The sequence below is a fragment of the Panthera pardus genome, unplaced genomic scaffold, assembly GCF_024362965.1.
Source record: "Panthera pardus isolate Hobbes unplaced genomic scaffold, ASM2436296v1 HiC_scaffold_21, whole genome shotgun sequence".
Taxonomy (NCBI): domain Eukaryota; kingdom Metazoa; phylum Chordata; class Mammalia; order Carnivora; family Felidae; genus Panthera; species Panthera pardus.
This window is the reverse complement of record NW_026526777.1, coordinates 33,802,010-33,826,866: the sequence shown is the minus strand read 5'-3', so window position 1 is coordinate 33,826,866 and position 24,857 is coordinate 33,802,010. Positions and strand designations below refer to the sequence as shown.

Below are 24,857 nucleotides of genomic sequence, written 5' to 3'. Positions count from 1 at the left end.
TTGCACATCTTTGAACACGTATGAGATTGAACTTCTTTTCATATTGCTATTGGCTATAAGGAACTTTTCCTCTGTAATTGCCTATTTGTTGGCTTATCCAATTTCTTGTTTGAGTGCTTGCTTTTTTAGTTATAGAGTTAATTTTATGTTAGATATTAATTTTTTATCTATTATATTGGTTGCAAATATATTCTCTCTAGCATACATTTATAGTGACTTTGCCATATGTAATTTCAAAGCTAATCAAATATTTTTCTTTAGAATTTTTGGTTTTCTAGTATTGTTCAAGTTTATTCAATTGTTATTCTCAATTCTTACCAGATATATGTATGCTTTCACAAAAAAATAATAAAATGATATATGCATATTTAAATGGTAGATACTTCATCTACCTGGATTTTACTTATGTAAATGATGTATGCAGTTATCTTTTTTTTCTTCCAGAACAATATGCATTTATGCTGGCCTCATTTTTATAAAATACACCTAGTCTTGGGGTGCCTGGGTGGCTCAGTCAGTTGAGCGACTGACTTCGCCTCAGGTCATGATCTCACGGTTCGTGGGTTCGAGCCCCACGTGGGGCTCTGTGCTGACACTTTAGAGCCTGGAGTCTGCTTCGAATTCTGTGTCTCCCTCTCTCTCTGCCCCTCCCCCACTTGTGCACTGTCTCTCTCTGTCTCTCAAAAATGAATAAATGTAAAAAAATTTTTTTTAAATACACCTTTCTTTTTCTACTGAGTTAAGACATCAAATTCATCCTAAATCAAGTTTCCATATGATGTTAGATCTGTTTCTGCATTTAAACATTTCACTATATTGGTCTATCCATTCTGAAATATAGATTAGTACCTTTTTATGATGAATTTAATTTTATCATTTGACAAATCTTGTTTTGAATAATTAAAGAAATGGAACAATGGTTATTGTGAAAATTACAGTAACTCTCAAAATCAGTGTAATGCACTCCTGATAATGAGAATAAGCAATTTCACTTGTTCCTCTTTCTGAGGATAAATCTTGGTGATTCCTAGTTTTCCTGAAACCGAAATACAACACAGGGCTTTTTTAAAAAATAAATTTTCCGTGATGAATAGTTCCATTGTCTTGATTTGAATTTTTTTTTCCTTACAGCAAATAACTGTTTTCTCGGAGCAGCATGGCAGACTGTCCCCTATTATAAATTACCTTAACTTAGCAAGACCTTTCTCTCCGAGTGGGACTTTCAGGAGGGGAAAGCCTGTGTCAGCTGCTTGACTGTATGCTCGCCTGATTGGAATGTATTTCTCCCAATCTCTCCTCCAAAGAGTCTCAGAACTGCGTTATGTAAAAGTCATCCTATGGTTTGGAACATATTCCCTTAAAGTATGGGCTTTTGATTGCTTGTTTTAATAATATTAGCCCTGGCTGTAATGCTTAAGTTCATGTATCTGCTTTGCCAAAGATATAAATACTTGTGAGCCTTATTTTTATGGAAGAGCTTTGAAATTTTCTTTTTTCCCGTTATTCAAAAGATAAAGTAAAATCCACAGTCTTGCTGGATTCTTCATTCAAACAGAGAGTTAAGAATCCTTGTCTCTTTTGAATTAATAACTGTTTGGGGATTGAATGATTCAGCTAAGGTGGAGTGCATGCTAACAGAGGTAAGATTAGTCTCCATCTGGAACGCAGAGGGAAGACTGTCTTCTGCCATCTGTCCCAGCCGCTGGGGGGTTGGGTCCACAGGATTCAGACTTTTTTGTTTTGTTTTGTTTTTAATGACATGAGGCTGTCTGCAAGGCTTTCAACTTAAAGATGATTAAACTCCGTTTTTAAGAGTCTCTTATGCTTTGGCTCTCTCCCACTCTAACCTCTTAAAAACTGAGAACAAACTGAGGGTTGATGGGGGGTGGGAGGGAGGGGAGGGTAGGTGATGGGTATTGAAGAGGGCATCTTTTGGGATGAGCACTCGGTGTTGTAGGGAAACCAATTTGACAATAAATTTCATATATTAAAAAAAATAATAATAAATAAATAAATAAATAAGTAAAAAAAAAAAAAAAGATGATTAAACTCCTTAATTCCCCATTTCTGGTTTGATACTTCACCTAGTGAACTGGTTAGAACCCTAGTCTGGTTAAGGGCAGGAAACAGGTTGCTTTCTTTGGGCGAGTTGAGTGAGGGTCCAGCACAGGGAGGTTTGTTTCTGTGATGTGGGTAAGCCAGCAGTGGAGCAGTGGAGCTCTGGAGCTCTGTGGACACACAGGGTGGATAAATACCATCCCCTGGTGGATAAATACATTGTATGATGGTCTTGTTCCCTGAAGCTCACTGAGGGCAGTGACAGGCACCTCTGGGTTGAACAGAGGCTCTCCCTGCCCTGGTTCATAGTTCGCCATTTTCTTTTCTTTTCCTTTTCTTTTTCTTTATCTTTATCTTTTTCTTTTCTTTTCTTTTCTTTTCTTTTCTGGACAAAAAGGATGACCAAAACCTCCATTTTGCCCAAGCATTTGATGAAATTCTGATACTGAAGATGATCCGTTGTTTCTTCCCTGAATGAAAGCCCATGAATTAAAAGACAGGGAATGGGAAATCCGGGTGAAATTCATAAGTCCTAAACAGGATCTCCAGCCTTCTAGAAGCACTTTGCTTTCAGAATCCACATATTTCTTGAGAAGTGAAATGGACATGTTGAAGACAACCCTGATATATTCTGAATATAACCCAGGTCCCATGGAGAGAACGTTGATCAAGAAAAGTTTATGTACCTACTTCTTTAATAGAAAGACAGTAATGTTTTTCAAATGCAATGGTATGTTAGTACAAAAAGGACACTAAATGATATATAAATGGGAGTAGAGTCTCTAAGGATTCAAAAAACATGAGAAATCAAGATAATATTCCTAATGTTTTAAATGTGCTATTTCTGAAAGAAAAGCAAAAATAATAAAACAAGCACAAACCTGTCTAGCTTGAAGAAAATGGACGTAACTGCCTTCTAGTCACTGTGTGCAAAGACAATAATTATTTATATATGATAAAGAAATCATTATTCAGGGGATGACACCTTACAATGTTTTTTCTATTTGAAAATGTTGTCTTCCAAATAAAAATATTGACTTGTTCAAATGTCCTAACATCAGTGGCTAATGATAATAGTATGCTTTGATGAGAAGAGAAATAAACATTAGCTGTGTAGAAAAATCTAAATTTTTTTTGTTTTGGTTTTTTTGGTTTTTGTTTTTTTTTAATAAAAAAATATTTATCAGCCATTTGAGTATTCTCTTTTTGAAAGCCCTGTTCAAAATATTATCCAAGTTTGTATTTGTTTTTTAGTTATTTCTTTTTTTAATAGCTACTATTTATTGAATGCTATGTTCTTTTTTTTAATTTTATTTTTAATTTTTTAAAAAATTTACATCCAAATTAGTTAGCAGGAGTTAGTTCAGGAGGAGATTCTTTAGTGCCCCTCACCCATTTAGCCCATCTCCCCTCCCACAACCCCTCCAGTAACCCTGTTTGTTCTCCATATTTATGAGTCTCTTCTGTTTTGTGCCCCTCCCTGTTTTTATATTGTTTTTGTTTCCCTTCCCTTATGTTCATCTGTTTTGTCTCTTAAAATCCTCATATGAGTGAAGTCATATGACTTTTGTCTTTCTCTGACTACTTTCACTTAGTGTAATACCCTCCAGTTCCATCCACGTAGTTGCAAATGGCAAGATTTCATTTTTTTTGATTCCCGAGTAATACTCCATTGTATATATATACCACATCTTCTCTATCCATTCATCCACTGATGGATATTTGGGCACTTTCCATACTTTGGCTATTGTTGATAGTGCTGCTATAAACACGGGGGTGCATGAGTCCCTTCAAAACAGCACTCCTGTATCCCTTGGATAAATGCCTAGTAGTGCAATTGTTGGGTCGTAGGGTAGTTCTATTTTTAGTTTTTTGAAGAACCTCCATACTGTTTTCCAGAGTGGCTGCACCAGCTTGCGTTCCCAGAAAAATCTAAATTAAAAACCATAAGAGACTCTTAAATACAGAGAACTGAGGATCGATGGGGGTGGGGGAGAGGGGAAAATGGGTGATGGGCACTGAGGAGGGCACTTGTTGGGATGAGCACTGGGTGTTGTATGTAAGCAATGAACCACGGAATCTACCCCAAAAACCAAGAGCACACTTCACACACTGTATGTTAGCCAATTTGACAATAAATTATATTTTTAAAAAATTAAAATGTTTTTCTGTCCTGGTATAAATACTTGCTATATTTTAGGAGTTTTGAGTGAGGAAAAGGAAAATCTATGGTGTAAAGGCTTTGGTGTTTCTACTGAAAATAATATATTAATCAGCAATACTCTAATAATTAATAGTCATGAAGGAGAAAAACAAATATGGAAGGCATTAGGTCTAAATTGGCTTTTATAGTAAAAAGACAACAGTTAAAAATATAATGTACGTATAAATAATGCTAAGGATGCACTTTATTTTTACTTATATTTAATAAACACATAGCATATTGTGCCAGGCAGGCAGTACTCTAAGCACCCTACAAATATTGACGGGTTTCATCGTTATAAATACCCTATAAGGTTCCACTATAAGACTTAGAGATGAGGAAACAGGAAGGTTAAAAAAAAAACTTGCAAAGAATCACACTGATGAAGATCTCAATATACTTTTTCAGTTTAAAAATTAATATAGGGGCACCTGGGTGGCTCAGTTGGTTGGGTGTCCGACTTCGGCTCAGTTCATGATCTCGCGGTCCATGAGTTCGAGCCCCGCGTCGGGCTCTGTGCTGACGGCTCAGAGCCTGGAGCCTGCTTAGGATCCAGTGTCTCTCAAAAAGAAATAAACATTAAAAAATTAAAAATAATTGATATATAAAATGTCCCTTTAAAATACAACTAAAGTAAAGTTATCTAGTGTTGTAGAAACAAACACAAAATAGAGAGCGAATAGTAGATTTAGCTATCCTAGTAGCTGGAGTTGCCATAACAAAATACCGTAGACTCACACAGCAGAAATTAATTTTCTCACTGTTCTGGAAGCTGGAAGCCTAAAATCAAAGCGCTAGCATGGTTGGGCTCTCTTCCTGGCTTGCAGTTGGCCACTCTCACTGTGTCTTCATTTGGTGGCGGTCAGTGAGGGAGACAGAGCGAGAGAGTGCTTGCGTTCTGCTGTCTCTCCTTATAAGGGCCATCAGTCCCATCATGAGGGCCCTCTCCTGTGACCTCTTTAACCCTAATTACCTCCCAAAGGCCCAATCTCCAAACACCACCACACTGGAGAGTTGGGGATTGAGCATATGACATTTGGAGGGGACGCAATCCAGTCCATAGCAGGTATTTTGCAAGCGGTAATTTGACACTCCCACAGTGACGTGACCACTGGGCCTCTACCGGGTTCTGCAGCTCCTCCTGAATCAGTAAAGGCCCGATTATTGTGGGTAAAGTTTGTATGTAACTATACAGCTCATGTATTTCTTTTTATAATACTGCATTGAAGAAATTGGGTTTGTATAATTTTTGGATTAGATCTACCAGAGACTATTTACACCCTTCTAGTTTAGGGCTCTGGACTACCAACCGTCACCAGCCCTGGGGCTGGCGAATATGCTTGTGGGCCCCTGGGACAGCTCTCACCCCTTTGTTTCAACTGTGGGCCACCTCTGGCACCTTTGGAATATGGCACCTGAGGATGGTCAGAGTGGTAGTAGATGACCTTTATCTTCTGTGCCACTGTCTGTGGCACCCAGGACCATCACCCACACCCTCTGTTGGCCCGTGCGAAGGCAGATCTCCAGGGATGACCACTTCTGTCTCCCCCTCAGAATTTTCCAGACTGTTGCTCCATAAGATCAATGACCCTTTCTTTCAATGTCCTCTCTTACGTTCAACTCATGTGGAGATGCCATGCTGTCTTTGGCCAGTGTCAGGGCATGCTGGGAAGAGATGGGAGAACTTTGCATTAGTGGGCTGCTTTTTCACTCCATCCACAGGCGTCTTGTTGGTCCTCCCCACAGGTGGCAAGGTCTGGAAGGCAGAGATGCAGTCCACGTTGAAAGAGACCCCATTCCACAAATGCAGTGATTATGAGTTGCACCATAGGCTAAGACATACCACACACCATCAACTCCAAAAAGTAAATGCAGAACAACTGGAAAATGAAGTCTTGTTTGCATTTCAGCTTCCTGGAAAATGGATAATTCTTGCATTTGTGGTTATCATCCATGAAGCACAGGAACAACCGTTGAACGTCCTTGGAAGCCAGTGTTCACAGGTAGCCCGATGAATGATCAACGTAACAAATAACGATATGATTAAAAATGAGGAAATAGTATTAGGGAACCACAGGAATCAGATGACCAATATCAATATAAACGGGTTCTAAAGAACTGGGCATTGTGAATAGTAACAATGGTGCCATCGTTTTCCTACCACTAGGAGATATAAAATTACCCAGAAATAGCACACTGGGCACATTTAGCAATAAAAAAAAAAAAATGTGGGGGATCTAAGATCCAAACCAATAGAGATTGTACCTAGACACTATGAATAACTTCCATGTGCATTGATTAGACAACAAACACATAAATACATACTTTTTCTCTACCCAGTATTCTAAATTTCCATCAATAAATGACTCTACCTTACACAGGGACCATGGATTTTGTAATGCAGTTTTAAGCCAGATTGTTGTTATAAACAGGGGATTCTCAAAAAAAAAAAAAAAATTGCTTGGGGTCTTGCACACCCTCGGTGCAGTCCTGTTTATAGGAAGGCAAATGCTGCATCTGCCCATGGCCCTGAAGCTTGGTGGGGTAGAGAAGGGGGATCACCAGCATCATGATCCATAGAGGCTCCTTTCATTGGTCAGCCTCATTTGGGCTCCATTTCCCAGTCCCTATCTCCGTGCCTGCCAGCTCCGGTGTGGGAATCTTTCTAGTTTTCTGCAGGAAAAAATGGCTCCATGTCTTTATGCTGCCTCTGTGCACAGCTGAGGCTACAACACCCCCCCCTCCTCTGCACTGCATCAGTCCTATTAGGCTCCCATAGGCATTCTACCTTCCAAACAACTTAAAAACTGAAGTAGGCAGCTGTTGGCACCTCATCCAAGTTACACAGCAGATTATACAGCAGATATGCGCCCAGCAATCTCTAAACCGTGGGTGGAAATAATAGCGCTCTCTAGAGAAGTATGTTCCTCAAAGTCAGAGTTGACCCGGTCCTGCTATTCTCCTGCGTGGCGGGGCTCAGAACAGCTGCCTCGGATAGTGCCTCGGCGAGGAAACTGAGCTTCATCTGACCTCACTAAAGAATGTTGAAGCATCTGACGAAACAGACGAACTAGTTCTGCCGTTAGGGGCAAAAGTAGGAGACTTTGATCAAGTATGAAGATCAGAACATCAGAGCAAGCCTGATAAAGAATTAGGAAAGACTGGAGTGTCCGAATACGTGCCCTGTAACCAGTGACACAAAATAAATCCCTGCGGGCTGTTTGCTACAACTAGGAGGTTGTGTAGCCACAGTAGTTTTAATTTTATGTAAAATGGAGTCAAAAATCCTCTGCAGCTCTGTGGGCATTTGTTGGCTACCTGCATGTGTTCCTACCTGTATTATATTTGCTTTACTCAAAAATAAAACCAGCTCATTCTATGTTTATTAACTAGCATGTTCCTGTGGTCTTGATTTCTCTCCCAGTACTTTCAACTGTCTTAATATCCGGGCATGAATAGAAAACATTAGTCATCCTATGATGAACTGAAGGTATCTGGGAGCCCCTATTTAGGGCATGATGAAAAAATTCATTACATTAAAATACCACATTGTTATGGTAAGAATAATAAAAATACAAGAATTAGGAAAGACCTTGTATATTGAGTATATGTGAAGTTACCAAATTGAATATTTTCAAATTTTTAAATTAGAAACGTCAGCTTTCTCACTCTTGTAGCTTTTGTCTAAATTAAAAAAAAAATTTAGGGTTTATTTATTTTGAGAGAGAGAGAGACAGAGACAGAGCTCAAGCAGGAGAGGGGTTAGAAAGAGAGGGAGACACAGAATCCGAAGCAGGCTCCAGGCTCTGAGCTGTCAGCACAGAGCCCAACACAGGGCTCGAACCCATGAACCATCAGATTATGATCCGAACCAAAGTCGAATGCTTAAGGCACAGAGCCACCCAATGGTGGCTATACAAGGCTATACAAGGGTATACAAGGGCTATACAAGGGTGGCTATACAAGTTATACAAGGGTATCCTTGTATAACTTTTTATATAGAATTTTGTTCTTGAAATGTACCACATAATTCTTGATCATGATTCTTTAATGACCCTTTGAAAATCTCGATGGTCACTATCAATGAGAAAATTTTCTTGTACAATTTGAAATGCTTTTAACTATTAAAAATTTTATTTTTCTCATTTTTCTTATTTTGTTTTTCTTGAAGTTTATTTATTTATTTTGAGAGAAAGAAAGAGGGCACATGAGCGGGGGAGAGGCAGAGAGAGAGAGAGGGAGAGAATCTCAAGCAGGCTCCATGCTTTCAGTGCAGAGCCCAATGTGGGGCTCGATCTCACAAATTGTGAGATCATGAGCTGAGCTGAAATCAAGAGTTGGATGCTTAATCAACTGAGTCACCCAGGTTTCCCAGCTATGAACAGTTTAAAACACTTTAAATTACAGCTGACCTTGAACAAGGCAGGGGTAAGGGGCTGACTCCCTACACAGTAGAAAATCTGCATGTAACTTTTGACTGCCCCAAAACATAACTACTAACAACCTACTGGTGACCAGAAGCCTCACCAATAACATAGCCAATTAACACATATTTTGAATACTATATGTATTGTATATTGTATTTTTATAATAAGTAAGCTAGAGAAAAGAAAATTTAAGAAAAGCCTAAGGAAGAGAAAATACATTTGCAGTAGTGTCCTGTAAAAAATCACATATAAATGGACTTTTGCACTTCAAGCCCATATTGTTCAAGGGTCTACCGTATATATTTTTCTTTGACTTAATATTTTAAATTTACTTATATTGTATTTTTCTGACGTGTCCGTTTTTTTCTTTCAACGTTTCAGTTTTCATAGGAATATATGACAAGAACATACATTGTGCTTAGGAATTCTATTTTTCCATAGTGGTGGCCTAAAATTGGGGCTAATTACCCTCTGAGGAGAAACTAATGTAACTGGATTTAAAGCATTAGAAATTATCTTACACCCATTGATAAGTCAACAAAATAGAGTGGGGATTACCAGAGAAAACTCTGGGAGAAAACCTGAACCCAGAAAAGAAAGGGAGAATATTGGCAACAACATTAAATCTGCCCTAGGGTTGTTTACTGATAGCAGGAAACTTATGTTTATCTTTTTAATTTCATGGGGCAAGAGGAACAGAAGTCATTTTCCAAGGCCCATCCAAGGTGGAAAGTTTTCCAGATGTGGTCCCAGCTTTGCCCTGGACTTGCAAAGGACCCTACCCTCAGGCTTAGAATGAACCAAAAGTCAACTTGCTGTTTCTGAACCCAACCCTGGAGGATTGCAGGGAAAGTTGCCATAGTGTTGAATGAAGCAGAAAAAATTAAAAATGAATAGAAATATACACACTTAACCCTGAGAATTTATGACCATTGCTCAGTCATTGCAAGGATTCACAGCCCAAGTTCTCGAGACCTGAGTGGGTCAGGAAACCCCACGCCCTAAACGTGCTTTAAGGTAGTGCCCAAATGATAGTGTGAAATAAATTTGGTAGATGGAAAACCAAGTATCTCTGGAGAGAGTACCTTCACCCTATGCCTTAGAGAATCCCAACAAGTAGTTTTGCAAAGACTAATGAGTAGCGCAAAGGCAACTGGGCACTTAAGGAAATAAACCCCCATGAATAAGACCTGCAGAAACAAGGGAAAGAATGACATGGTGAATAGGAGTCAGAGAAAGAGATCAGGCTTAAGAATTCCATTTAAAGAGTCACCTGAGTGGCTCAGTCAGTTGGGGATCTGACTCTTGCTATTGGCTCAGGTCGTGATCTCACGGTCGTGAGGTCAGGCTGCACATTGGGCTCCGCACTGAGGGTGGAGCCTGCTTGAGATTGTCTCTGTCTCTGTCTCTCTCTCTTCCTCTCTCTCTCAAAAGAAATAAATAAACATAAAGAAAAAGAATTCAATTTAGTAAATTATTTGGCAGAGGCATCTGTCCCACAGTATGCACAGGAAGCAAATAGATCCGAAGCCTTCTGAGTTTTTGAGGGAATTGTGTAGTTAAGAAAATTAAGACCTTGGACTTAGGGACTAGAGGAAGACGGCGGTGTAGGAGGACGCTGGGCTCACCGCGTCCTGCATATCACTTAGATTCCACCTACACCTGCCTAAATAACCCAGAAAACCGCCAGAAGACTAGCAGAACAGAGTCTCCAGAGCCAAGCGCAGACAAGAGGCCCACGGAAGAGGGTAGGAAGGACGGCGAGGCGGTGCACACTCCACGGACTGGCGGGAGGGAGCCGGGGCGGAGGGGCGGCCCGCCGGCCAAGCAGCCCCCGAGTCTGGCTGGCAAAAGAGGAGGGGCCGGACGAAATGTGTTCCGACAGCAAGCGGGACTTGACATCTGGAAGGTTATAAGCTAACAGCTCTGCTCGGAGAACGGGAGGGTTGGAGGACAATGGGAGGGAGAGTTCCTGAGCCCCAGACGACAGAGCACAGCTTGGCGGGGAACAAAGGCGCTCGCCAGTGCCATCTCCCTCGCCCATCCCCCAGCCAAAATCCCAAAGGGAACCAGTTCCTGCCAGGGAACTTGCTCCCTCCATGCAAACACCCAACGCTGTGCTTCTGCGGATCCATCCCTCCAGTGGGTCTGACTCCCTCCCGGTGCCGAAGGGCCCCTCCCGAAGCGGATCTCCGAAGGAAAAGCGAGCTGAGCCTGACCATCCCAGCCCCGTGCACCTTGCCGATCCACCCCAGCTAATATGCCAGATCCCCAGCACCACAAGCCTGGCAGTGTGCAAGTAGCCCAGACGGGCCACGCCACCCCACAGTGAATCGCGCCCCTAGGAGAGGGGAAGAGAAGGCACACACCAGTCTGACTGTGGACCCAGTGGTGGGCTGGGGGCAGACATCAGGTCTGACTGCGGCCCTGCCCACCAACGCGAGTTATTCAAGACAGCACGGGGGAAATGCCCTGGAGGTCCGCACCACTCCAGGAACTATCCAAAATGACCAAACGGAAGAATTCCTCTCAAAAGAATCTCCAGGAAATAACAACAGCTAATGAACTGATCAAAAAGGATTTAAACAATATAACAGAAAGTGAATTTAGAATAATAGTCATAAAATTAATTGCTGGGCTTGAAAACAGTATAGAGGACAGCAGAGAATCTATTGCTACAGAGATCAAGGGACTAAGGAATAGTCGGGAGGAGCTAAAAAATGCGATAAACGAGCTGCAAAATAAAATGGAAATGACCACGGCTCGGATTGAAGAGGCAGAGGAGAGAATAGGTGAACTAGAAGATAAAATTATGGAAAAAGAAGAAGCTGAGAAAAAGAGAGATAAAAAAAATCCAGGAGTATGAGGGGAAAATTAGAGAACTAAGTGATGCACTAAAGGGAAATAATATATGCATAATTGGTATTCCAGAGGAGGAAGAGAGAGGGAAAGGTGCTGAAGGTGTACTTGAAGAAATCATAGCTGAGAACTTCCCGGATCTAAGGAAGGAAAAAGGCATTGAAATCCAAGAGGCACAGAGAACTCCCTTCAGACGTAACTTGAATCGATCTTCTGCACGACATATCATAGTGAAACTGGCAAAATACAAGGATAAAGAGAAAATTCTGAAAGCAGCGAGGGATAAATGTGCTCTAACATATAAAGGGAGACCTATAAGACTCGTGACCGATCTCTCCTCTGAAACTTGGCAGGACAGAAAGGAATGGCAGGAGATCTTCAATGTGATGAACAGGAAAAATATGCAGCCAAGAATCCTTTATCCAGCAAGTCTGTCATTTAGAATAGAAGGAGAGATAAAGGTCTTCCCAAGCAAACAAAAACTGAAGGAATTCGTCACCACTAAACCAGCCCTACAAGAGATCCTAAGGGGGATCCTGTGAGACAAAGTACCAGAGACATCGCTACAAGCATAAAACATACAGACATCACAATGATTCTAAACCGGTATCTTTCTATAACACTGAATGTAAAAACTAGAACAAGCAATCCTAAAATTCATATGGAACCACAAAAGGCCCCGAATAGCCAAAGTAATTTTGAAGAAGAAGACCAAAGCAGGAAGCATCACAATCCCAGACTTTAGTCTCTACTACAAAGCTGTCATCATCAAGACAGCATGGTATTGGCACAAAAACAGACACATAGACCAATGGAATAGAATAGAAACCCCAGAACTAGACCCACAAACATATGGCCAACTAATCTTTGACAAAGCAGGAAAGAATATCCAATGGAAAAAAGACAGTCTCTTTAACAAATGGTGCTGGGAGAACTGGACAGCAACATGCAGAAGGTTGAAACTAGACCACTTTCTCACACCATTCACAAAAATAAACTCAAAATGGATAAAGGACCTGAAGGTGAGACAGGAAACCATCAAAACCCTAGAGGAGAAAGCAGGAAAAGACCTCTCTGACCTCGGCCGTAGCAATCTCTTACTTGACACATCCCCAAAGGCAAGGGACTTAAAAGCAAAAATGAACTACTGGGACCTTATGAAGATAAAAAGCTTCTGCACAGCAAAGGAAACAACCAACAAAACTAAAAGGCAACCAACGGAATGGGAAAAGATATTTGCAAATGACATATCAGACAAAGGGCTAGTATCCAAAATCTATAAAGAGCTCACCAAACTCCACACCCGAAAAACAAATAACCCAGTGAAGAAATGGGCAGAAAACATGAATAGACACTTCTCTAAAGAAGACATCCGGATGGCCAACAGGCACATGAAAAGATGCTCAATGTCGCTCCTCATCAGGGAAATACAAATCAAAACCACGCTCAGATATCACCTCATGCCAGTCAGAGTGGCCAAAATGAACAAATCAGGAGACTATAGATGCTGGAGAGGATGTGGAGAAACGGGAACCCTCTTGCACTGTTGGTGGGAATGCAAATTGGTACAGCCGCTCTGGAAAACAGTGTGGAGGTTCCTCAAAAAATTAAAAATAGATCTACCCTATGACCCAGCAATAGCACTGCTAGGAATTTACCCAAGAGATACAGGAGTACTGATGCATAGGGGCACTTGTACCCCAATGTTTATAGCAGCACTCTCAACAATAGCCAAATTATGGAAAGAGCCTAAGTGTCCATCAACTGATGAATGGATAAAGAAATTGTGGTTTATATACACAATGGGATACTACGTGGCAATGAGGAAGAATGAAATAATGGCCTTTTGTAGCAATGGGGATGGAACTGGAGAGTGTGATGCTAAGTGAAATAAGCCATACAGAGAAAGACAGATAGCATATGTTTTCACTCTTATGTGGATCCTGAGAAACTTAACAGAAACCCATGGGGGGGGGGGAAGGAAAAAAAAAAAGAGGTTAGAGTGGGAGAGAGCCAAAGCATAAGAGACTGTTAAAAACTGAGAACAAACTGAGGGTTGATGGGGGGTGGGAGGGAGGGGAGGGTGGGTGATGGGTATTGAGGAGGGCACCTTTTGGGATGAGCACTGGGTGTTGTATGGAAACCAATTTGACAATAAATTTCATATATTGAATAAATAAATAAATAAATAAATAAATAAATAAATAAAATGCTGTCATTATCATATACTAAAAAAAAAAATAAACCATTTTGAGTTTATTTAAAAAAAAAGATCTTGGACTTAGAAAAACTTTGGCTGTTCAAGCCTTTGGGTGCCCCAGATTTCATGGGCAGTAAGTGGGCTGCAAAAGCTGTACGTGTCAAAGAGAACAGAGCCCCCGACCTCCATTCACGATCATTCTGAAGTGACCAGGGAGATAAACGAATAAAAAGCAACCTCCCTGGGGCAGATCCACAATACTAGTGACCAATGGTGTTGGCTGTAATGAGACTTACAATATAGGAATCAGAGGGAGAGCAGAGCATACAGAATTCCTAAATCCTTACTGATATTCTGTAGATAGACATGTTTGGGCCGGCAGGGTTCCAAGTGCTGTGGAAGATAATTTAACAATGAATCTCGTTCCAGTGCCAGTTTAGATATTTATAAATTGGTCAGATAGAGAGTCTAGAACACTGCTGTGAGGAAGGGTTCCACAAATCTTTTTGAGGTATCTGTTCTTAATTGTTCCCACTTGGGGTGAATCAGGCTTCTTTGTCTCTATGCCATCTTCTGCCAAATATTATATGACTGCTTTTACATGGTAGACCCAACTAGACTCCTAGCTTCCATGGACTGGGAGAAATATAGATTTTACTTTTCTGATTTTTTAAAAAAACAACTGTGAAAACAGGGTTAAGAGAGGAAATTTACATTTCTACATAAATTTTAGGATAAGTTTCTTTTTTCTTTTTTTTTTTTTTAGAGAGAGAGGGTGTGCAAGCAGGGGAAGGGCATACGGAAAGGGACAGAGAGAATCTTAAGCCAGCTCCTTGCCCAGCAGAGTCCAACATGAGGCTCAATCTCAGACTGTGAGATCATGACCTGAGTTGAAATCAAGAGTGGGACTCTTTTTTTTTTTTTTTTAATTTTTTTTTTAACGTTTATTTATTTTTGAGACAGAGAGAGACAGAGCATGAACAGGGGAGGGGCAGAGAGAGAGGGAGACACAGAATCTGAAACAGGCTCCAGGCTCCGAGCTGTCAGCCCAGAGCCCGACGCGGGGCTCGAACTCACGGACCGCGAGATTGTGACCTGAGCCGAAGTCGGCCGCTTAACCGACTGAGCCACCCAGGCGCCCCAAGAGTGGGGCTCTTAACAGACTGAGTGCCACCCAGGCACTTCTAGGATCAGTTTCTTAAAATCCCTGCTGGGACTATAGATTGATGCGTGGAGAATTGATATCTTAACTTTATTGGCTTTTTGAAGACATGAAACTTAGTTTTACAATTCCTTAATTTCTAATTCATAACATTTACTTAGGTCTATAATTTCTCTCAGTAAAGTTTTATAATTTTTGTAGAGTTCTTGACATGGTTTAAAGACTGTGTCTCTAAATATTTCACGTTTTTGGACGCTATTGGAAACAGTTGTTTTTAAATTTCATTTTCTAGGGGCGCCTGGGTGGCTCAGTCAGTTAAGCGTCTGACTTCAGCTCAGGTCACGATCTCGCGGTCCGTGAGTTCGAGCCCCGCGTCGGGCTCTGGGCTGATGGCTCAGAGCCTGGAGCCTGCTTCCGATTCTGTGTCTCCCTCTCTCTCTGACCCTCCCCCATTCATGCTCTGTCTCTCTCTGTCTCAAAAATAAATAAAACGTTAAAAAAAAAAAGTTTAAAATTTCATTTTCTAACTGTGTATTGTTAATATATCAAAGTAAAATTGTTGTTTGTGTATTAACATTGTGTCCTGTGACCTTACTAAATTCCCTTATTAGCTCTGGTAGATTCTTTTCTAGGTACATAATCATGCCATCTGCCAATAAAGACAACTTTACTTCTACCTTTCCAGTTCATTGACTTTCATTTCTTTTTCTTCCCTATTGAACTGGCTAAAACCTCCAAATGACTGTTGAATAGAAGGGGTAGATATCCATGACTTGTCCTTAGGTAAAAAACATTGAGCCTGTCACTGTTGAATATGATGAAATTTGTAGGTTTATGGAAGATGCCCTTAATTAGATTAAGAAATTTCCCTTCTCTTCTTAGTTTGCTGAGATTTAAAAAAAAATCACATTTATTTATTTTTGATAGAGAGAGACAGAGCACAAGTGGAGGAGGGACAGAGAGAGAAGGGGACACAGAATCCGAAGCAGGCTCCAGGCTCCAAGCTGTCAGCACAGAGCCCAACGCGGGGCTCGAACTCACAAACCCTGAGATCGTGACCTGAGCCGAAGTCAGACGCTTAACAGACTGAGCCACCCAGGCGCCCCCATTATTTTTTTTTTTTTCTAAAAAAATTTTTTTTTCTCCAGTTTGTGGAGATTTTAACATGAATTTCTGTTGGACTTTATCAAATGCTCATTCTGCATCTACTGAAATGATAATGTGGTTTTCTTTCTTATTTTATGAGTATGTGAATTACATTGATTGATTTTTGGATGTTAAACCAACCTTTTACTCCTTGGAAAAAACTTATTTGATCATGATGTACCATATATCTTTTATATACTGTGGGATTTGCTTTGCTAAAATTTTAAGGATGTTTGTGTCTATGTTTATGAGGGATATTGGTTTATAGTCCTCTTTTCTTGGGATGTCTTTAGCCTCATAAAGTAAGTTTGCAAGTATCTTTACCTTCTGAACAAGTTTGTGTAGGATTGGTATAATTTCTTCCTTAAATGTTAGACTTTACCAGTGAAGAAGCCATCTGAGCATGAAATACTCTCTTTGAAAAGATTTTTAATTAAAATTTCCATTTTTTATTTAAAATTTTTTTAATGTTTACTCATTTTTGAGAGAGAGAGAGAACATGAGTGGGGAGGGGGCAGAGAGAGAGAGTGCTCCCTCATAATTCGATCCAGATTATGCAATGTTTGGCAGAAATACCCCAGGAATGATGCTGCATTTTTCTCAGCATGTCCTATCAGGAGGAACCTCATGTCCATTACTGGGAATGTTAATTTTGACCAGTTGGCTGAATTAGTGTCTGTCAGGTTTCTCTACTATAAAGTTACTTGTGAGGAAGTTATTGTAATGTGTCTTGTGAGGAAAATTTGGAGACTATATAATTCTCTTATTTCTCATCAGGCTTTCCCTCACTCACCAATTGCAGAATCCATTGAGGATTCTTGCCTGAAAGTATCGTTACAATGAGGGCTGCCAAATGCTGATTTTCTAGTTAAATCGTTCCTTGCACAGGTATTCATTGGAATTCTGCTGTAAAAAAAAAAAAAAGGAATTTTCTTTCCCATTTATTTATTTATACCAGCATGCACTCAAGTTTCCACTTTTTTCCTATGTATTATAATCCATTGCCATTATTTTTTTCTTTTTTTTTTTAATTTTTTTTAACGTTTATTTATTTTTGAGACAGAGAGAGACAGAGCATGAACGGGGGAGGGGCAGAGAGAGAGGGAGACACAGAATCCGAAGCAGGCTCCAGGCTCTGGGCCATCAGCCCAAAGCCCGACGCGGGGCTCGAACTCACGGACCGCGAGATCGTGACCTGAGCCGAAGTCGGACGCTTAACCGACTGAGCCACCCAGGCGCCCCCATTATTTATTTTTTTTTCTAATTGTCCCAGATTTGGTCAAAGGGAGCTTGTTCAAGCTGGTTTCTGAGTCCTTTTGACAGGTTGCCATCATTTTTTGAGCATTTATTTTCTGAACCCATTAATTTCGGATACTACAAGATGTCTCAGGGTCATCTTCTACTTTCCCTGCCCCAACACTAGTATCGGCCTTTTTCTCCAAGGAACTGGGATTTATTTTATTGGACGATGATATTTAGAAATCTAGTTCTGGAGTCTCATTGCACCTAGGATTTCTGAGCAGACAGATCTAATGTATATTTAATGTACGACGTGTAGAAGACCCTCAGCAAACATGAGTGAGGGATGGGAAAGTAGACAGATTATGATAACAAGGAGTGGAAGAGGAATGTACATTGCACTTGAACTTGCACACAAATCTCTGGTAGGGCAAAAGCATCTCTTGTTGACCTCCCTCACTCCACATATTACCAGGCCTGGATGTGAACTTGGTGCCCTATGTTTTTCATTATTGATACTTGTAGGCCAATCTCCCTCCTCCCTCACCACAAAGCCCTTTCCTTCGAATCTCATGCCATCAGAGTACATCACCTGCTACCTTCTTTCCTGCCGTCATCTTTAGATGTCTGGGCCACTCCAAGCTTAATGGTTGCAGTCTCGATTCACGAGCACTCACACCAACTCGCCCACTAATTTACTAAATTTCTCCAGTCTTTTCCTTCTCTTCCTCTCCCCAAATGTGTAACACCTCCTCACATACTTCATACTTGCGATGACCTTGCTTTCTATGTCGATAAAAAAGTAGAAGGAAATTTGCAGAAGTTGCCACCGTGGCATCCCACACGCTTCTGCAGATGAACCTTTATATGCTACTTTCCTTCCTATTAACTATGGATGACCTGCTCTATCTACTTCTATCTAAGGCCAGGCTCCCCATTTGTGCACTAATAACAGCTAAAACTTCCTGAGCCCTTCCTATGTGATTGGCACTATTCTAAACCCTTTACGTTTATTAACTTACTTCTCGCAGCATCCTATGTATCACCACTTCACAGATGGAAAGGCACTTTATAGATAGATAAATAAGGTACACAGGCAAGGAGTTTTCCTGAAGTCACACAGTTGTTAAATGGCGGGAGTTTGATTTGAGCGCAGGCAGGTTGTCTCCATAATTCATGCTCTTGACCACTAATTATACCACTTTTCCGGATGGAGTCAATTACCTCTCGCCTCCTCAAGAGCTAGAAATCTTCCCTTCTTTCTCCTGCATCATACCTATCAGCGTATACCATGATCTACTTCTCCCCATATTTTAAAATGGAATGTTTCTTAAGCTCGCAGTTTTCCAACGAACATTTCTCTGCCCAAACTTTTCTGCAAAACGTCTCAAAAAAGTTGTCTGGGGGCGCCTGGGTGGCTTGGTCGGTTGGGCGTCCGACTTCGGCTCAGGTCATGATCGCACGGTCCGTGAGTTCGAGCCCCGCGTCGGGCTCTGTGCTGATAGCTCAGAGCCTGGAGCCTGCTTCTGATTCTGTGTCTCCCTCTCTCTCTGACCCTCCCCCATTCACTCTCTGTCTCCAAAATAAATAAACGTTAAAAAAAAAAATTAAAAAAAAAAAAAAAAGTTGTCTGTATTCACCTGCATTGGCCATCTTTAATCTCTCTTGTCCGAGTCGCTTTTTGGCCTCTTAACCTAGGCTTTGACTCACAACCACGGTACTGAAAGAGCTTTGCTCAAGGACACCAATGATGTCCATATCGTAAACCTTAATGCTGAATCTGTCTTCCTCTTGCTTTCATCACTTGGGTTCATTGACACATATTCTCTTATTGATGACTCCCACATATACATCTCAAGCCTAGACCCCCGCTTCAGAATTCCAGATTTGTATTTTTGACTACTTATACAACATCTCTACTTTGATGCCCAAAAGGCATCTCAAACTTACATATAGGAACACAAACTCCTGACCTTTCTGTTACAGAAGTCTTCCCCAAGGGAGTTAAGGTTTAGTAAGTGCAACCTCCCCGCTTTCTGTCGCTCAGGCTAAAACTCTTAGTGTCATCCTTAATTCCTTTCTTGCCTTTTTAACGGCACACCTAATCCTTTAACAAATCCCGCTAGTCTCAACTTCAAAATATAACATTATGCTTCCCATCATGTACCTCTGAGTCCTTACCTTTTCACCCCAGAAGCTGTCAGGATGCCTGGTTCAGAGACTTTGAGGTTGTTAGCAACATCTGTCTTATTATTCACAGGAATCTTCCCTCTTCCTGGTTCTGTTTCTACCTCCCCCCCCCACCCCCGCCCCACCAGCTTAGTCTATGATGAGAGTATAGAATTTCAGAGAACAGCAAGGAAGAGAGATGTCTTTTAGTGGTTCTGCTCCCAGAAGTCAGGATGTTCCCCTAGAGCAAGGAAGACCAAAATTTGCTACCCACTTGGAGTTGAGAAAGGGAAAACTATAGGGAAAAAAACTTAATATATTAGTAAATTGTCCTACCAGAGTAAAGAACAGATACACTTTTTAAAGAATATATGGGAAGTGCGCCTGGGTGGCTCAGTCAGGTAAGCATCCCACTTCAGCTCCGGTCATGATCTCGCAGTTCATGAGTTCGAGCCCCGAGTGGGGCTCTGTGCTGACAGCTCAGAGCCTGGAGCCCGTTTTGGAGTCTGTGTCTCCCTCTCTCTGTCCCTCCCCGGCTCATGCTCTCTCTCTCTCTCTCTTTCTGAAATAGATACACACTAAAAGAAAATTTAAGGAATATATTGAGATGGATGAAGTACAGGCAATGGGAAGCAAGGAAAAGAATACCACCACTTCTCAACACTGAGACAACAAGGAGCATGAAAACGAACCAGCCACCACTGGACTAGTTTGCAAAAGAAGCATTGACTTTAGGGAGGAAGATTTTTTTTTTTTTAAGTTTTTTAATTTTATTTTGAGAGAGAGAGAGACAGAGGATGAGTGGGGGAGGGGGAGAGAGAGAGAGAGACACAGAATCTGAAACAGGCTCCAGGTTCTGAGCTGTCAGCACAGAGCCCGAGGTGGGGCTCGAACTCACAGACCACGTGATCGTGACCTGAGCTGAAGTCGGCTGCTCAACCGACTGAGCCACCCAGGCGCCCCATGGAGGGAGCTGTTTTTTAATTTAGGCAAGGGGGTGGAGGGGACGCTCAAGTTGGTTGAGTAGAAAAAAAGGCACTTCCACCTTGGGCATTCACCAACAAAAAGTAGGAGGGTGTGACAAGACAAAAAATATTTAAGTGTTCTAAGAAACGTGATAGTGGTAGTGATAGTAGGTTAAATATTATACTACACAAATTTCTGTGTTAAGCAAGTATAATTTCCTGCATGGATTATCAGCAACAGTGTCAAGGGTAAAGGCAAAACCATCTCTGCAATCAAAGTATCATCTCAAAGGAGAGCTTACCTTGGGAAAAAACATAAAATTATTCAAGTTCATGACAACAGGACACAAAGTAGTTATAAATCCTGTAAAACAATGCCATTAGCCCCAATACGCCTACTGTTTATTTTCTTCAAGGTAACTATTAAATATTTTTTCAGCTTTACCTTTATCTAAATAATAAGATATAAAGGTTAACTCAGTGTATGGTATTGCTGAAGTTCAATATTTCCCAATATCTAAAATGCCTGTTATTATAAACCTGTGTCCATTGATTCCACTTTAATCACACAGAATAATTATGCGGAACTTACCATTTTTACTTCTCCACCGAACACAAGTCTTCTCCGTGAGCCTTTCCTACTTTGGGCACACTGCGTTTGCACTTTCCATTCCCGCTATGTGAATCTCATCTATTTGTCCTTCCTTAATTCACATCCTGTCTCGAACGCCTCCCTGCCCACCACGCGCTCGTGTGGCAAAGATAGCTTAGATACTCCCTGTATTCTGTACGGGTGATTGCTGGAATATTCGTAATTCTTCACGTTTTCTCTCACTGTGTTAGTTTTGCTTTTCCTGTGATAGAACCTAAGCAAATTGGGGGTAGCCACTGTGTTGTAGATCTTGGTAAGCACACACCTAGCACATGGTGACCTGCACATAGTAGGCGCTCAGGTGTTTTTCTAACTGAATCGTTGTTATGCTCGCTGCTACCCCAGGAAGCACCAAACTGTCACAAAGTAGGCGGAGCAGGCCCTCTTATTTAACAAACAAATGGATTAGTAGCTATATGTGGCTACATGCAGAACTTCTAGGAAAGTTCAAAAAATTTCCTAATATTAGAAGCTATTAGGAAATTATTGTTAATCTCGTTAGTTGTGATGATTGTGGTTAGGTAGAATACATGTCCTTCTTGTTAGAAATCATATTGAAGTATTTATAGTGAAATACCATGATGCATATGACGTTTACTTTAAAATACTTTAACAACAAAATGGATGAAGCAATATGGCAAAATAATTACTGTTAACTTTAGTTATATGTATATGCTAGTCTATTCCAGCCCTTCAAACGTAATCGGTAAGATGAGAAGAATGGATAATCATCTAGAAATTAATGTGATTGTCCTTAGGTAAATTAATAACAAGTGACACAACTCTTATATGAGAATATGACATGCTTGAGGTAGTACAATATGGCATAATTTACAAGTAACTTAAGGGGCACCTGGGTGGCTTAGTTGGTTCAGCATGGGACTCTTGCTGAAATTTTGGCTCAGGTCATGATCCCAGGGTCATGAGACCGAGTCCCGAGTCAGGCTCTGTGTTGAGCGTGGAACGTGCTTAAGATTCTCTCTCTCTCTCTCTCTCTGTCTCTCTCTCAGTGCCTGAGTGGCTCAGTCGGTTAAGTGACCAACTTCAGCTCAGGTCATGATCTTGCGGTCCGTGAGTTCAAGCCCCACCTCGGGCTCTGTGCTGACGGCTCAGAGCCTGGAGCCTGCTTTGGATTCTGTGTCTCCCTCTCTCTCTGCTCCTCCCCCGGCTCATGCTCTGTCTCTCTCCGTCTCTCAAAAATGAAAAAATGTTAAAAGAAATTAACTCTGCCCCTCCCCTGCTCACGCTGGCTCTCTAAATAAATAAATAAGTAAATAAAAGTAACTGAAAATGTTTCGCACCAGGAGAACCAAATGATAGCATTATTAAGTACTTATGAGATGCAGGAAAATAATCTCCTATTTAGAAATAAATACTTATATTTAAGAAAATAAATTTCAAGTACTACATGAGACAAAAATGCAATCCATTATTTATTTCCATTTAGGGAAAATAAATTTTTCTTTACATATCTTCTTGAATTTTTCTTGCTATACATGAAAAATCAATGCGTTCACTGACATGAATAAATATAAATAAATTAATCTTAATATTATAAAAGAATAAGATTTAGGATTTGGCTATGAACACCCCCTACTTCAGAAATATAGACTCTTATGTTAATATTGTAATATACTTTTAAAGACATTAAGTCAATGAAGATACCTTTCAACCTTTCACAGGGGTCTTTCTCCAAAAAAAAAAAAAAAAAAAAAAGATTGTTTTTAAACAAAATGATAGCCAAAGAATTACTTCTTCATTCTGTGTTCCCCCATTTCCACCAACTAACCCCAGAAAAATCAATGCTCTTGGGTCATTAGCATATTTTTCCTTTAAAAAATTTTGCCAACACCTTCAGCCTCATCATAATGGAATAAGAAAACAGGACAATGCCTAATAGTCAAGAGTTATTTTACCATACGGTTCATCTCTCTTTGGCAAGTCTGCTCAGAAGAGACTTGCGGTTTTTTGTCTTCAATATCCAATCACTGTTTTTAATATTTAGTTTTCTTTGTAAACAAAAGTAACATTACACATCTAGTGAAAAAACTCACTTATTTCCTTCACATTCACGTTCACGTTCTAAGCGTGAACAAACCTCTGCACTTTCCTATGCTTTAAGGAAAGTGATCACTCTAAATCTTGCAAGTGGTTCTATTTTCAAGAGGTTCAGGACAGACCTGCTCCACTGATTTTCCTACGCCCCGTAAAGACAGTGATAACATGAAAAATGACGAGCACTATTACATTTATTGTGTCCATTCCTCCACAAGGTTCTAAGAAACTAGAAATATTCTGCACACTTGTGTATATTTTCTTCTGATCTCTTCTTCGGCTAAGTCAGCTAGCCGACGGTTACTAGCGTCATAAGCAAAACTGTCAATGTTATACATGTGTGTCCTGAAAGTTAAAAAAGAAAATTAAAGTCAAAATAATTTTATTGACTGATGATACACATTAATCTTTTGGTTATTATGTGATAAACGATGAAAATTAATCCGTTAATGCAGCATGCAAAACAAATGGAAATTAGTAAGTCATCCAACCTCAGCCAGGGTAGAATTTAGTGTTTAGTTGCTATAGCAACTAAAATAGGATACCTGAGTTTTTTAGTTTCTTGAAAATAAGCAGTCAAATTACACTCGATGAAGATACTTTCAGAATAAAAGTCAATGAAAACCCCTGCTACATGTGCAATAGAGGAAAGTTTCGTCAAAAGACACCTAGAGAAAGACACCCAGAAAATTTCACAGATACGTTTATATTATGGTATTTTGGCATCATAATTTTGTATAATATAAAAGGGCTGTAAGATCTATAAACGTGACTTACAAAAGATACCGTAAAACCAATTTTAATATTTCCTACACACTGGAAATTCTAAAAGCCACCAACCAAACCGGAGAAATGCAAATACAAATACACTATAAGCCAATCATCTCACGATGCAAATAGTCATAAGAAAGGCATTCCTATTTGTAAGTCCCAATGCAACCACCTTTTGTTTTACGAGATATTTGCGGTTTTGCTAGCATCCAGTCATTACAATAAGCTGAGTGCAAAACCCAAGGCGAGACGATGAACACAGAGTTGGAGGACACGGCACGCGAATGAGAGACTCAATGAGTTAGTCACTCAATCATGAAAACCAATTCTGACAAGTCCTTGAACGGTCACAGGTTAAGTCCCGCCCCAGTGTACTGATGGACATTCTGCAAGACACAGAGATGCGACTTTGTAAAACCATATACCTTTTAGAACTGACCAGAGGTTTGACTTCTGAGGTATCACCAATCACGGTGAAATTACGAAAGACAACTGCATGCTTTTCTGTTTTCATGTATGTAATAAGAGCTGAGTAGTGGAGAAGGAAAACACCAATTGAATTATATAATGGTAATTTCAACCGAAAAGCAAGATCAGCATTCCCTTACAACCGGGTCCCTCTTTTGAACTAAAACTCATCACCCAAACCCAACATTTCTAAAAAGCAGTAAGCAAATCCTTTGATAGGCAAACATGAAGGATCACCAGGCGAAGGTACATTATCACCTGCATACTCATTAACCCTTTCCCAGTCCCTATTAAGACCCAATGTTTAATTAAATCAGTATGAGATCTGGAGTATAACCAGGAATGTATGAACTTTGCTCTTACCTTCAACAGCTTATACTTGCAAAACTAGGCAAGTGGAGTGTTTTTTTTTTTTAAGGGCACTTGAAAAAGGCAAATTCCTCCTCAGGGGTTTGCGCAAACTTCTGTGATTCAGAAATAGGG

At 40.4% G+C, this 24,857-nt stretch overlaps 1 protein-coding gene across 5 annotated transcripts in view; it reads right to left on the bottom strand.

The window, feature by feature from the left end:
• Positions 1-3,668: 3,668 nt before the first annotated feature.
• Positions 3,669-24,857, bottom strand: part of CD55 (CD55 molecule (Cromer blood group)) — a 49,749-nt gene continuing 28,560 nt past the window's right edge. For 2 of the 5 annotated variants that reach the window (XM_019430024.2, XM_019430093.2), the window contains 2 exons: positions 24,332-24,434; positions 22,501-23,480 (listed from right to left, as the gene is read on the bottom strand). In XM_019430024.2, the coding sequence (XP_019285569.1) occupies positions 23,357-23,480; positions 24,332-24,434 (227 nt within the window). In that variant the 3' untranslated portion in view covers positions 22,501-23,356. Of the gene's footprint in view, positions 6,018-22,500; positions 23,481-24,331; positions 24,435-24,857 lie in introns of those variants that run through there. The other 3 variants (XR_002075206.2, XM_019430047.2, XM_019430054.2) reach the window with 3 other exon arrangements.